The sequence below is a fragment of the Notothenia rossii genome, assembly GCF_949606895.1.
Source record: "Notothenia rossii genome assembly, chromosome: 5".
Taxonomy (NCBI): domain Eukaryota; kingdom Metazoa; phylum Chordata; class Actinopteri; order Perciformes; family Nototheniidae; genus Notothenia; species Notothenia rossii.
In genome coordinates this window covers 11555743-11569919 of record NC_136903.1, presented here as the reverse complement: position 1 = coordinate 11569919, position 14177 = coordinate 11555743, and the positions used below count along the sequence as shown (strand labels likewise).

The following is a 14177-nucleotide window of genomic DNA, read 5'->3' as shown; positions in this document are numbered from 1 at the left end:
AAAAGATACGAACATGCTTTTTTGCAAAAATGTAAGCAGTCCCACACACAAACATGCAAACTCATCAAAGTGCGTCCGGCACAAAAATCCATGTTGCTGACAACAAAATGGATCTCTGCAACTTCACACAGGCAAAGCTCGTTCATCACACAAACCTTGGCATGAAAGAAATGAAATAAAAAAAATAAGGAAGAGGGGAAAGAAATGGCGAGATCGACTTTCATTTTTTGATTAATGAAAAGGAAACTGAGGCAATTTCCTCGGCTTGGTAATAAAAAGAAGGAGAGAAAATGCAAGAGGTGCATTCCAAATTACCATGCATCACAATTTAACAACAGAGCCTTGATCTCTCATCTGTTCATGCACGGTGATACATTCACATCAAGGTTGTCGGCGGATGCTGTGTTTAGTGTCACTGTGTATTTTAAGTGAGTGACAGAGCAGAACTGATAGATTAAGAGTCTGACTTACGGTGTGTTTTCGGATTTCCTCACTGTGGCGGCACAGTTGTAGAACTTGAAATCTCGTGTAGCCAACTCAACTGTCTCATTGACGAAAATCCTGACCGGGACAGCCACAAAATCTGACGACACGGCAAGGAGAAGGTTAAAATGTGCTGTTTTTAGAACGTAGTTTTAAACATTTATGAAATGGGACGGTGTCATTGGGAATTATTCAGAATATTCCTGTTTTCATGATAAGACAAACCAACCCCAAGGACGAGACATTCTGACTCACAAGGCATGACTTTTAAATAATTTGTGACAGAGCATTACCTCAAATGCTTTTATACTGATTATGTATTAATGCAACGAGACTTAGAGTCTACAGCAATGCTAGCGGCTGAGTAGAGCTCTACTTATGCACACAGTGCTTTGAAGCGAATCCTAACGTCTGCTAACGTGCTCACAATGATGAAGTGCTAAAGATAAACAGTCTAAGTTACAACCTGGAAGATCAACGTTTCCTGGATGTGTTTCACAAACAGCACGAACACAAATAACAAAAGCTGTTCAAACTGGATTTTGGAAATGAAGGCACCTTGAAAAATGTGGCCACCAGATCAGCGAATAATGCTGGACCCGATTAAGTTGATCTTGTCTCATTAGTGGTGCAAATTCAATACAAATAAAAAAAAATTAAATTAAACAAAAATGGCCATGAAACATTTTGTTGGCCCCTCGGTGTCTGGGACCCTGGGGCATTTTCCCCACCATTGGTGATATTCAACCTTGCTTATAAGTGAGAACATTTGCAATGAAAAAAGATGTATTAAAAAGCGATCAGGTTCATTATGAAGGCCGTACCTTGGTCCTCAGGTGTATGTGGAATAAGTGCAGGGCTGGGTAGATCGCAGGAGACCTGACCAGAGTCAATCATGGTGCCTTCACTGTCATAGGACGTGAAGGAGCAGCGCAGACGGTCAGAAAGCCCAATTGCAGGAAGAGATGGGATGCTGATCTTCACCTGCATACAAATTAAGATGTTAAGGGATTTGGAGATGGCTGAAAATGAGTAGTATCACCTTAAATGAAATGTATGTCTCTCCATTTCGCATATTCAAACATCTCTGCGAAATCACAATACAAAGCATTTTTCCCTTTAAAGACAGGCGATTGATTGATTGCCTTGGAGGATATATAACAAGTGATTCAGAGAGGGAGTGACAGAGAGGTATTCACAATTGGAATAAAAAAACCCAACTTGAGAGAGAAGGTGCACAAGAGAGGCTCTCCATCTTCAGGCTGCGAGCACAATCAGCCAGGTCGGTTATAATAAGCCAGTTTGGAGTTTTGTGGATCGGTCGATACAGACGCAGGAAGACCTAGAGCCCAAGGTTTCTGATTCACGATGGAAACTGTTCATTACTCAGGCTGTGCATGTTTGTGTGACGTGTGTGCAAGAGGGATTGTTTTCAGAGCGTGAGAGCCAGAGAACAAAGACAGAGAGAGTGGGAATAGAAGCAGCACCGTACCTTCTGAGTCTTTCTACAGGAGAGATTGGGAGGATAGAAGGAGACGATCTTCACACATTGCTGCCTGGGGCTCCAGAGCCAGCCATTCTTCTCCTCCGCCCGGCGGCAGTCAGACCTCCTGGTACACCTTCACATGAAGGAAGGACAACTCCCATCAGCCTCTGCTCCATAACCACTCAACATTTTACAAGGCCTCAAAAGAACAAGGCCTACAGAGTCTAAAGTATTTCCCCTCTGTTAATAAGAACTTCATACTGTACCAGGGTCTGTGCAGATTATCACGATCAAGTTTTATATAGATACGAAAAACACTAGATGGCCTCTGTGGGACTTGGTCTTGCTGTGTGAAATGTATGGTATAATGATTTGTGTAACAATGTGGCATATTTGTCAACTTTTTTAACCAATAATAATAATAATAATAATAATTAACCAATAAGGATTATTTTAAACCAACCTAAAAAATCTCAACATTTGACAATATGCAGTGTGGTTTAATAACATCTGCAGATTTCAGCGCTCAATTGCACTTTTCAAATTGGCAGTAGAAAGTGAAAACACATGTCTTCATAATGTACCAACAAACAGGTGCACACAATATAATTTAGCCTCAGTTTTCAGTGGAAAGTGATATTGATTAAATTGTTTATGCAAGAATTGGAGAGAAAAGCTAAAGGATTATTTTCAAAGCTTCAGTTCTTCTCATGAAAAGTATTTTTTTGTCCGATTTACAACATCAAAACCCAACTACATAAAAGCAGCCGATATATCCCATTCAGCTGGAATCATCAAATGTTTTGTTTGTGCATTTCCAGAGAATATGACTAATGGATTAATCTGTCAATATTTGCACCTTCAAAACGTAATATAGTGTGTTTATTGTTTCTGAATACGTGTATCAACAACTTCCAGAGAGACAAAGACAGTTTTTCTGCTATTTATTTTCTCCTTCGCATCACTTCCTTGTAAAATACATGATCCACACTGCCCCTTTTACCCTGCAGACCTGATAAATATAGTCTGATGAGAGTAAATGGCGCAGACTGCCTTCGCTGCATGAGCCTGACAAACAGCTTTAATTCCTTACGGCTGCACGGACAACAGGAGATGGAATATAAACACCAAGGGGTACTAAAAGTGTCTGCAATAAAACACAGAACAAATACCCCGCTGTGTTTTACGGATGGAATTGCGTGTGTGGGCGTTTGTGCTAGTCTGTCGCTGTGTGCATGCATTTAAAAGTGTGAATGTGTGCATGTGTGTGTGGAACTCACCTGCCCTCCAGGACACACCAGCCACAGTAAGGGTCCCTCAGTTCCACACATGATTGGCAGTCTGTCTTTTGGAGGCACGTCTGCACCGGCACCTTGGTGATCTGGAGCATAACAACATGAAATATGATCAAACAGTTCACCTAAGGGGAGACACTGCACAAAAGATCGATGCATTTAAAGTTGGGCTAGACATTATGCTTGGTTGGTTGCAGGTGTGCAGAGTGGGAGTGAAACACGTCCTGTCAAAGCACACAGTCTCATGTCTGCGCCCCGAATTAAATGACTAAAACAATCCCCTCTGTCTACATGCTTAATGTTTATTCTACCCAGTGGTGGATGAATGCAAGATGTGCGACTTTCATTTACTTTACATGTGCTTGAGTGCTTAGAAATTGCCGGTTTTGCCAGATGCACAGAGGGGTACAGAGGATATAAACGTTTCTTTAATATAATCTATTCTCTTTCTCCAACTATGAATCAGAATAACAATAGACTGAATGGAAAGGGAAATCATTTGCAATTTAGTCTCATTGTCGTTACAGGTGCTTCAATCATCTTTCAAAACATGATCAAATGTGTTACGGATTAAAGTATCCAACAATTTATAAAAGTACATAGTTTTTAGGCTCAACCACCTACAACATGAATCTTCTGCATATTTGTTGCATTTGCTCATCTGCTAATAATACCTATGTAGTTTTTAATGCAAGGTTTATATTCTAATTAATTATTCTTATTTAGTTTTATAACTATAACTTTTTTTGGGCTCCACTGATTGTTCCGGTTACCATTTGTCAAAAACCCGTTAGTCACTTTATGAATTTACAGCAGTCATTGACAGTTACTCTGCTTGTGACATACCGAGCAAGGCACTTAAACTTTGATCTATTGAAGCTCGAGTCATCTAGCCTATATCAACTTGATCTTGACTAAAGGAAATCCATCTCTTCCTATCTGTAAAATCTAGTCAGACCGTATGGGAATAATACTCCCTTCTGTGTGTTAAAGCCGTGTGATGGAAAATATACGCTTCAATTTCATCAAAAGAGTCACTTTTAACTTGTTACGCATGAAACTGTGACCTAAAGATTTTTTCTTTAGGATTGAAGTCTATTTTTTTCTATCTTACATGACTACAGTGATTGTGTCTTGGACTCTGAACGCTGACAAATTGCAAGTGACCTGAAAGCAGTGTACGCCTCCTGTGTAGACACGAGTTATATATTTGTTACGTGTTACCAAAAAGCCCTGACATACTCACTTTTTTCTCTGTGGTAATGTAGAGGTGGCTTTGACTTTGGTCAAAGAAAAGGTTCTTGTTGACCTTCTCTCCAATCGTGTTGCTAGGAGTCTTACTGTACATGTATGTCTCCTCAGTCAGGTGAACCTGGAAAACAAAGAAAAGTTAACACCAGCAGACTTTCCTACAGTCCAAATTATTTCCTCTGTTTATATGAAGTAGAAGAATTCAATGTTTATTATAGGCAGTGGTGGAGGGATCAAAGTCAAAGTCAACTTTTTTGTCAATCTTTCAGTTTGTGTGTACAGACGGAGACAATGTGTGACGTTTATTTACTCTACATGTGATCGAATGTGTTTAAAAATGGTCAACTTGGCCAGTGAGCAGAGGGGCAGGATTCACATGTTTCTATTCCCTGTTCCCCTGTTCCCCTCAGGTAAGACTGAAAAAGAAGTGGAGCAGAGAAGAGCAGCAGATCAGGAGATAACTCTACCTTAAAGACCTCCCCCTGGGTGTTCCCCAGGAAGGCGATGGTGTGATCATTCTCCACAGCGACGGCCACAGCGGTCAGAAGGCCAGACTTGATCCACACCGGTTCTGGCTTTAAGGCGGATCTCGGCTTGCTGGCCAGAGGGGACGGAAGGAAATCTGCACCACATTTGAAGCTTCCCAACGTTTCTTTCTGTAAAGAAATAGGAAGGTAACAAGAGGATGATGACACATGGTGAATCCTTTAATCCAAGAAATATGAGAGCGAATCCAAGGCCTAGGTATCGAAAAAGCTATTCATCAAAGGGGAGGGAAAAAAAGCATCAGCAATGGGCTCAGTTCTCTTATTTTAATCAATATAAGAATAAACGCAGAACAGAAGTCAGTCATTTTTGTAATTTGCAAGTTTGGGATAAGAGAGTTAGAGCTCATGTTAATACTCATTTAGCAACAAATTACTCATATATGCAAATATATGTTCTGTGTTGCTCTACAAGAACCTTCATTAATGGGATATACACACAATGAACAGTGGCCTGCTTAATTTATGTATTATTAAAATCACAGCTCCCTCATGGATTATATTAGATTTCCCAAAGTCAAGTTTATAGAACCTACCTTTTCTGTGTGTTCACATCATTATCTATAATAGATTTGTGAAAAACATTTATATGTCAACTTTGAAAGATGACAGTTATTTTCCCACTGCCGCCTTTTTGGTATTATTTGGGATGAGTTAAGGGAATTGGGAAAAGAGACATGAAAGATGTGTGAGACAGGAAACAACAATGAATAAAAGGCTGCGGTAAACACTGAGACATTAAAGTAAACAGTGGCATATCTATGCATTATTAATAACTGTAAAAGGAGTTTTTCAACAACTTATCCCACTCACATCTTTTTTAACTACTTTTTTTAAATCTTAATTGACTGACGCAGTAAACAAACACTCACCGCTATTTTTGATGTGCAGAATTCATCAGTTTTCGATGAGTAGGGGATGTCCACAGCAGGAAACCCAGAGATTTTCCCCGAGTCGCTGTAGCAGGCGCTGATGATGTCCACCAGGCGCTCATTGATGAGGTGGAGAGGGTACATGCAGAGAGCGGACGTGTTGTCGTCGTCATCTGGACTCGCCACCACGAACAGAACTTTGCTCCAGGAGACGACCTTCCCGTAATCATTTGATTCAGTCATGACCCGCGCCAGCTGTTTCCCCGGAGATGCCACGTACGCGGCTTGGACTTTGTTGTATCGGTTATCTTTGCCACAGTCTAACTGAAGCTCCGTGTGGGAGTAGTAGTGGTGGTCGTTTTCGCAAAGACGCGACACAAAGGTCAGGTTCTTATTATCCGTACCGTCAAGTGTCCTCGAAAAGAGGAAATAAATAAAACCATCAGCTTTGAAGGCAAGGCGGAAGTCGTGCAGGTACTTGGGAACAAATGGCGTCGTCTGTACCGTAGAAGCCTCGATGATGCTCTCAAACACGACCCATTCACGGAAATCCTGCAGGATTCGCGTGCTGATGAGTTTTGTACTGTCCAGGCTTCCGTAGCCCTTCCCAACAAGGAACACACTGAAGGATTGCCCCTCTTTGGAGTAGGTGGACATGACGCCCACCACGTTCACCGTGTCCTCTATGCTAGCCACGTAAGTCCTCTCTCCTTTGCTGTCACTGTAGTACAGCTGCTGCTCCACGTTGGTGAGGTTGAGGAGGGAGCAGATGCCTCGGTAGCGGCTGCCGCACACTATCAGTGTCCCGTTGGACGGGTGGACCAGGAGGAGCTTGTTGAGGTTGGGCATGGAATTGGTGTCCTGGCAGGCCGAGGCAGGAGGCGTGCAGGTCCTCGCGTCCTCTTTGGGGCCCGTCTCTGCACGAGCCTCCCTGTGGAGCGAGGGCCCCAGCTGGTAGATGGTGTTGACCGCCCCCAGGTAGATGCGTCCGGTCTGGGGGTCTTGCACCACATTGTTGATGGAGGTCTCTGAGGTGAACTCCAGGATGTTGCTGCTCTCCTCCTGGGCTCGTGAGGCTGACTGGCAGAAGAGGAAGAGGAGGAGGGAGACCCAGCTGGCCATCTCTGGAGAGAACAAAATGAGAGAGGTCTTTCATTATTAATGCAGTTAAAAGCACACATAAATGTACATTAACCATCAGCAAACACAAATGCAGAGTAAAGTAGTAGATGTGTGGTTAACATGCAACACTTAACATACACTCATGCATGCGATGATCTAATGGTCTAACACTAATGGTCGTGTGGATAAACCAGATGGCCCAATCAAAGGGGTTTCAGTTGGAGACATACAGCTTTTGCACATGACAAACTCGAGTCAGAACATATTCATTTTAAGGACTTCTTGACATAGCTAACCATCTCCTAGCTCCGGCTACATATTACCATACATAGAGAGCTGGTTTTATTCTCATATAGCTATCAGTAAGAAAGGGAAATTGTTTATTATCCAAAAGAAAGCATGGTTTGCTGAATTGCGCAACGGATTGTTTTCTCAATGACCCTTTAGCATATCTAGCCATGCAGATAATTGATTTTATTTGGCAAGGATTTTAGATACCTGTCTCTCAAATGTTGGAAGCCACCCAAGACTTTCCCTGTGAAGTGTTTAATTTTGGATCATATTTTTGGAAGGAAATGTAGTTTCTCAGAGCGAGGTGGGCGGATGACCCAGAACAACTGGCATGGTTTATGATAGTCTTGAATTCCTTCGACATATAATGTTCAAATGTTTTTGGAATACTTTAAGCACCAAAAATACAAATCTCATCTCGGTGGCAGATAACTCAGACCGATACATGGCAGAAAAAAAACTATTTGCAATTCATTTTATTATCCTGAGTCCCAAACATGAAGCAAGCAATGCCTCAAGCTACCATTGTGTAGTGCAGCTGTTTGTGAGCGTCTTCCTGCTCCAGTTCTATAAAAGGATGTATTATTCTGTATTTAATTGACTTAATATCATAAATGATCACTGGTGAAAAATAAACCGGCTCCACGTGGGGGTAAAGGAGGATTTAAGCCGAGAGCTAGATCTCAAACCATAACACAATAAAACCCTATTTCAAAATATTGGATCTGTTCCAACTTCATTTGCATTATTCTTTTTTTTCCCCTTCAACAACACCTCCAAGCACTACAGTATGTTCTCAGGAAGTACACTGTTTTGTCTCAGGAAACATGATCACATAATATCCCAGGAAAACACAGACAGCATCATGTACCGCTAACAGCAGGAGCCTGTGCAGTCGTCACTCACTGCTGTGTGCCCAGGCTGTGGTAAATATGGAGCTGCAGGTGGCTTCCTACCAGCTATTTCCCACACAGCAAATGCATGTCTTTGTTTGCATATTGTTTTTAGCTTTATTCCTATCCTTTTTCATATTACACCTTGCCAGTCAAATCCACAGGCACATTTGTCAAACTAAAAACCCCTGATGAAACTTCCAGGGGGGAGCTTGTCAAAGCTGTGTTTTATTATGTAAACCTGTCTTACCTCACTGGACTAAGTGGGGAGACCACTGATTAGACATTTTCCCAAGGGGAAATTGTTAATTTCACTGGCAACTCCCATTAGAATTTAAGTGCTGGCTACTCAATTTGATGATTTTATTTTTCCTTCCCGTTTACTTCCTCAGTCCTTATAGACAAGTTTACGCGCCAAAACACGGGTAGCGCCATGACACTACACAAATGCACTTCATTTCCGCCGGAAGTCTTTTGCACAGCGTCTGTCGGTGTAAACCGATGTAAACAGTCAGACGGGCACTGGTGTAAAGTTAACACAGCGATTTCGATGCTAACAGTGATGCTAGCTTGGGAACACGATTCTACTTCTTTGACTGGAGATGGCGTTACTCTCCCCCACCCGAATTCAGTGCAAAACTGGGAGGATAACATGACGACGTGGCCCAGCATAAAACCAAAATAAACTGCCTTATTTAGGTCATGCCCACAGGAGCCAACAGTTGTCTGTTGTTTACATAATGCACAATTTACATGATCTCTTTATGCTGTGCAATATATCATATGTGCCTGTACTGTTTGAGTGAAAATAAAGTTTGATGTAATTTAATTTCATTATTGCACTGTTATTGCATTTCATATGTTCCTTAGAGTGCTACAATTTCTTTTAACACAGTTCATCATTCATATTAAGCTCATACTGTACATAAATAACACTGAATTAATTAATTGTTGAGAGGAAACTAAAGAAATGGCTTCAACAAGAAAGATCACATGTTTAATCCTAACAGGTATTACAAATTAAAATATAAAAGCAGCCCACACAATTACATCACTATGAAAATATTCATATATAATATTAAAAAATACAATGCATGCAGTATTTGTTGTGTTTATCTGTATTTAATGAACAACATGGCTGGGTGCTGGGTGCTGGCTTGTGGTCGTAGCACTCTCTATCTAACCACTCGTTCAGGTGCTTTCTCGAGTGATTGCAACCAACTACCGCACACGTAGTTCCCGAACCACTTTTCTTCATGTTGTAATTGTTATATCCTCTTTGTCTCTGCGATATCAGTGCTTTGTCGGCACAACGGAGCTAGCTAGCAAAACAAACCCAGTCCGCCAAAACGGAAGTGCATTGCATCGAAGGGAGGAGTTCAGGATGTAGAGCGGAAACGGCTCAATAACTTGTGTATAAACCAGCAACCAATTTCCCTGCATACATGTATGGAGCAATTTCCAATGTATAGCTTTAAATACTTAAAATTAAAATGGTGCAATATGATAATTAATGAATTCATATTATTCTCCAAGTGGTTATTGAGTTAGAAAATAAAGCGTTCTTTCAACATAGAGCAAGGAAACACATCACAGTAGAGTTACAAAATATAAATATGAACCTGAAAATGAGCATTATATAATCATGAAGGAGGGGTAGTCAGCATCTTTTCAAGAATCATCTAAGAGCAGCAGACAAAAAAAGCTTTCTATTTGAGTTTCCCTGCGCATTAAAAGAAACATGACTGGAACAAGAAGTGCTCCTCTGGAGTCACACAACTTAAATCACAAAGACAGTTCTGCTGGCTAAGTTGAATGACAATTACAATTATGTGTAAGCTTTAAGAAGCGCCAGAATAACTCGCTTTTATGTTTGGAGTTTTCAAGAAAGTGTCAAGAAAAAAATGCATGAACTGCAAAAATGTTGCAGCCTCAGAATGAAGACATCATAAACACACACAATGAAGCTGCACTGACAAAGAGCTGTGGGAAATGTCAAAACGTTAACGGTGACACGCAGAAAAAATTGCCTTAAAAATGATCACAAAAAAAATCTCTGAGAGGCAATCTCTGAGCAATCACCTTGTGCTTTGAAAAAGTGAGACTCACAAAGCCTTACTGTAAACTGTATTTAGAGCAGGGCTAGCAACATGTAATGCTTTAGAGCAGGGGTGGGGAACCGTTTTCCTCTCAAGGGCCATTTCAATTTTTACAACATCCTTCGAGGGCCGTACAAATTATTGAACTCAACGTCTGCTTAAAAAACTCAAATCACAGCCCATTCATTTCGCGTTTCTTTCATGCTGTGCAAAGAAAAAGCAACCTCTTAATCCAGATATTTGACCATGACACTCGTGTTGTGTTCATGCACCGTGGCATGACCACCAAAACAGAAAGATATGGACAAAAGATGTGTGCAAATGTATTTAGTTTCATATCCATGTGGACATGATTTAAGTGTGGGGGGGGGGGGGTTTGGGGGCATGATCTAACCTCATTCAGGGGGGTTTGGGGGCATGCACCACCAGGAAGATTTTTTTTAAATGTTGAAGTTAAAAGCATCAATCTGGTGCACTTTGAGAGCAACATGAAGAGATCTATGGATACATCTCTCAACACCCATATGAAACAGAACTGTAAGCAGACTTTTTTCTTTATGGATATTTTACAAATCACTTCCCTTTTAAACTGTATTCTTGTTTATTAATAACAACTTTTTTTTACTTTCATATTAGTATTGTATACCTGTTTACTTTATTCTCTTATTTTTCTATAACTATAATGATCATATAAAGTTGTGCCTTTACCTCACTGGTTGGAGAAAAAGCTTCTTATATTCATTAGCATAGCTAGCTAACCAGATGCTAATAACAACAACGTTATTGACTGTATGATCAGTATGACAGATGAACAGATCGCCACTGGGCTTACAACTAAAGACACAGCCACGCAAAAACTGCGGCATGTGTACAGCTCCTTATGGGTATTGCAATTTGTGAAGTCCCGGCCCGGAGCCGCGTTCTGATGCTCTCCGTTAGAACTACACTCCTGTCAGACGAGACATATACCACGTGATGACACGTTAGGCTCGTGTTGTGTTCAATGACCCTGACCTTGGCCAGGAAAAACAAGCTTGTTTAATTATTTTTCGGTTTAGATTTCTTGAATTTTTTTCTTTTTTGCTTGTGTTTATAAATTACCTCGAGGGCCGTACCAAATGGTCTCGCGGGCCGTATACGGCCCGGAGGCCGGAGGTTCCCCACCCCTGCTTTAGAGCTTGTATGTAGATAGATATTTACAGACATATAACAACTATTTCCGTCACAATAAAGTTAATGCTTGAATGCGCTGACTGTAATAAGTAAGATCATTTGCTCATTATTTGACATTTCAAATGTGCAGGTACAAACTTTGAGGGGTCAAACAGTGACCTACTGTACATCGTATGTATTGCTTTCCACCACACTCCTAATGTATTTATTTATTATTATTTTTCAAACGTAGTTCTGTCTCTTGAAAGTAAAAACTAAATGCAGATTTAATGAGAATTACTAGAATCAATTCTTAGTCATTTTACCATCCAGACTGTGTTGTATCATTACAATCTGCTATGTGATAGCCTCTTGACGGTTAAACAGTTTTGAATAGACAGGTTCATGTAGTCAGACATGCCACACGATGACCTTCAATTGGTTTGGTTTTGTTTGTGGAAACACCTGGCAGGAAAAGCCAGTGTTTTGTTACTTCATAAACAGCTCCTGCACATAACAATTAAACCTATGCATCTACAAAATGTCTGAAAACAAACAGCAGCTGTTTGCTTTATGCCACCAAGTTTTTTTCAGTTTTTGAACACAACAAGGAAGAACATACTGTCTAAATATTAGGATGTGATTGTAAATATGGACAGTAATTGAAGCATGACTTCCTCTCTGAATATACTTTCATTGTGTGCCATCCGCCAAAAAACGTATAATCTGTAATCCTATGAATTTGCTCGGACATGATACAGACCTCACAAAGACTTAATCAATTTCTTTTTTTTAAATGTATTTATATAGCCATATATCCAAATTACAAATGTGCCTCAGGAAGATTCACCCTATCAACAGCACATCCTTAGTCCTGTGCGGCGAACAAAAAGGATCCAACAAGATGGATCATGTGACTAGCTTCTGTGACAGAAAATTACTTGATTCCTTTGTCTTACACTAAAACATGCCGAGACAAAGACACCGTCTCAGGCTGTAATGCACAATGCAAGGACAATGTCTCGGTGCGCTCATTTAGGTTTCAGAGAACTCCAGTTCCCCTTACATCTATGACTTCAAAGAGTCCTTTTCCTATGCATGCAAATCCTATAGCCACCCCTCGATCAGAAGAAAAAAAGAGTGTCACACACATTTCCCTCAGATGCTGCATTGTGGGTCAGTGCAAGGGAAATTCTTAACAAATTTCAAAGGAGCCCGTTCTCTCCAAGGATGTCTCCTTCTGTCGTTTTATCACTTTTCATCCCTTTTTCTTGGGCTTAATCCTTAAGGCTGGAATTAAAGAGGCTTCAAAGAGCTGCGGAGCGGCAGACGTCTGGTGGGGGGACACAGGTGGAATGAGGCTCATTTCTCCACAGACCAGCCCACCTCTCTTTTCTCAACTCGTCTCTGAGCTGCTGTGATACAACATGCTAAGTGGGAAAACCATCCAACACGTGGCTATTCTGAATAAATAAAAAGCTGCTAAATATAGAGACTGTGCTGATGCAGCCTGCAGCTAATGAAGCCTCCAATGGCTTGGGATAAATAATAATGAAACACATCATGTGCTAATGAAGCTGGCACATCAGAAAAATGTGGTCCTGCATTTACACCACTGGTGAGTAAAACTGCACGGTTTTTAAAAATTTAACTAATTTCTCGGCACATTTTTCTCTTAATAGCTACAGGATAAGGAACAATGTTTACACAGATTCATTACATTTAATTTAATACTTTTAAGAAGTGAGAAGCTCATCTAATTACTAACCATACACATTGTTACATGATGTAACTTATGTCAATTTCAAAAGCTTTTTAGGACCATTTAAACAACAATGTGGCAATATCTCTGTAATATATATATTATATATATATATATATATATATATATATATATATATTTATGTCAGACACTGAATGCTCAAGGCTACTAAGCAGTCTATGTATTATTATTATTATTATTATTATTATTATTATTATTATTCCAACACACAATGAAATACCTTTATTGACAGGATTTGATACAGCCAGTCATTTGTAAGTCCCAGCTCTGCTTCTTTTTACTGTTGAAGGGTTAATAAACATTCAAATAAAAAATGCTGAGTTACTGCATGCAAAGGCTTGACAATAGCACTTGAAGGTGTGTCTCTTTGTTGTCTTACTGGTCATTACACATATGTACACACTCCTTTTATTTTTATGACTACTACAGTGCCATCTTTCTCAACCTCCCTCGTCAAGTGAGGACATGTCTGGACAGGTAAAGAATCTCTCAGCGGTGGGAAATGAAAGATAATTGAAAAATGGCAGGTGTGCACATAAACACGCACAGATTCACCGGCTTAGTGATACATGTGCGCGCACCGATACGTGCACCTGCGCAGTTTGAAGTGCTGACAAGGTAATCCCACTCCGACCACAGAGACACTCTTCTCTTCAAACAGCCGCGCTGTGGGGCTCTGACACCGGGGCACTAAAACCCAGCATGGCAGTCCGCATGCCGCCGGGCCAATCCTCTCACCTCACAACACCAAAAAAACAACCTTTCTAGCACAACACCCACCAGGAGCGGTTCTACGAGCGTGCCTGAGCGAGGGAGTGAGAGATCAGGAAGGAGAGAGAGGAAAACAGGAGTGTGGGGGTGTGTGTTTGTGTAATGATTGGAACACACACACGCAAACATTGCAC

General features: G+C 40.8%; 1 protein-coding gene across 6 annotated transcripts in view; it reads right to left on the bottom strand.

Moving 5' to 3' along the window:
• plxnb2b (plexin b2b) overlaps positions 1-14177 on the bottom strand; it is a 116663-nt gene that overhangs the window by 33023 nt on the left and 69463 nt on the right. For 5 of the 6 annotated variants that reach the window (XM_079683528.1, XM_079683525.1, XM_079683526.1 and 2 more), the window contains 7 exons: positions 5933-7056; positions 4983-5171; positions 4511-4636; positions 3250-3350; positions 1976-2102; positions 1308-1467; positions 472-583 (listed from right to left, as the gene is read on the bottom strand). In XM_079683528.1, the coding sequence (XP_079539654.1) occupies positions 472-583; positions 1308-1467; positions 1976-2102; positions 3250-3350; positions 4511-4636; positions 4983-5171; positions 5933-7054 (1937 nt within the window). In that variant the 5' untranslated portion in view covers positions 7055-7056. Of the gene's footprint in view, positions 1-471; positions 584-1307; positions 1468-1975; positions 2103-3249; positions 3351-4510; positions 4637-4982; positions 5172-5932; positions 7057-13492; positions 13553-14177 lie in introns of all 6 variants that reach the window. The other variant, XM_079683527.1, reaches the window with a different exon arrangement.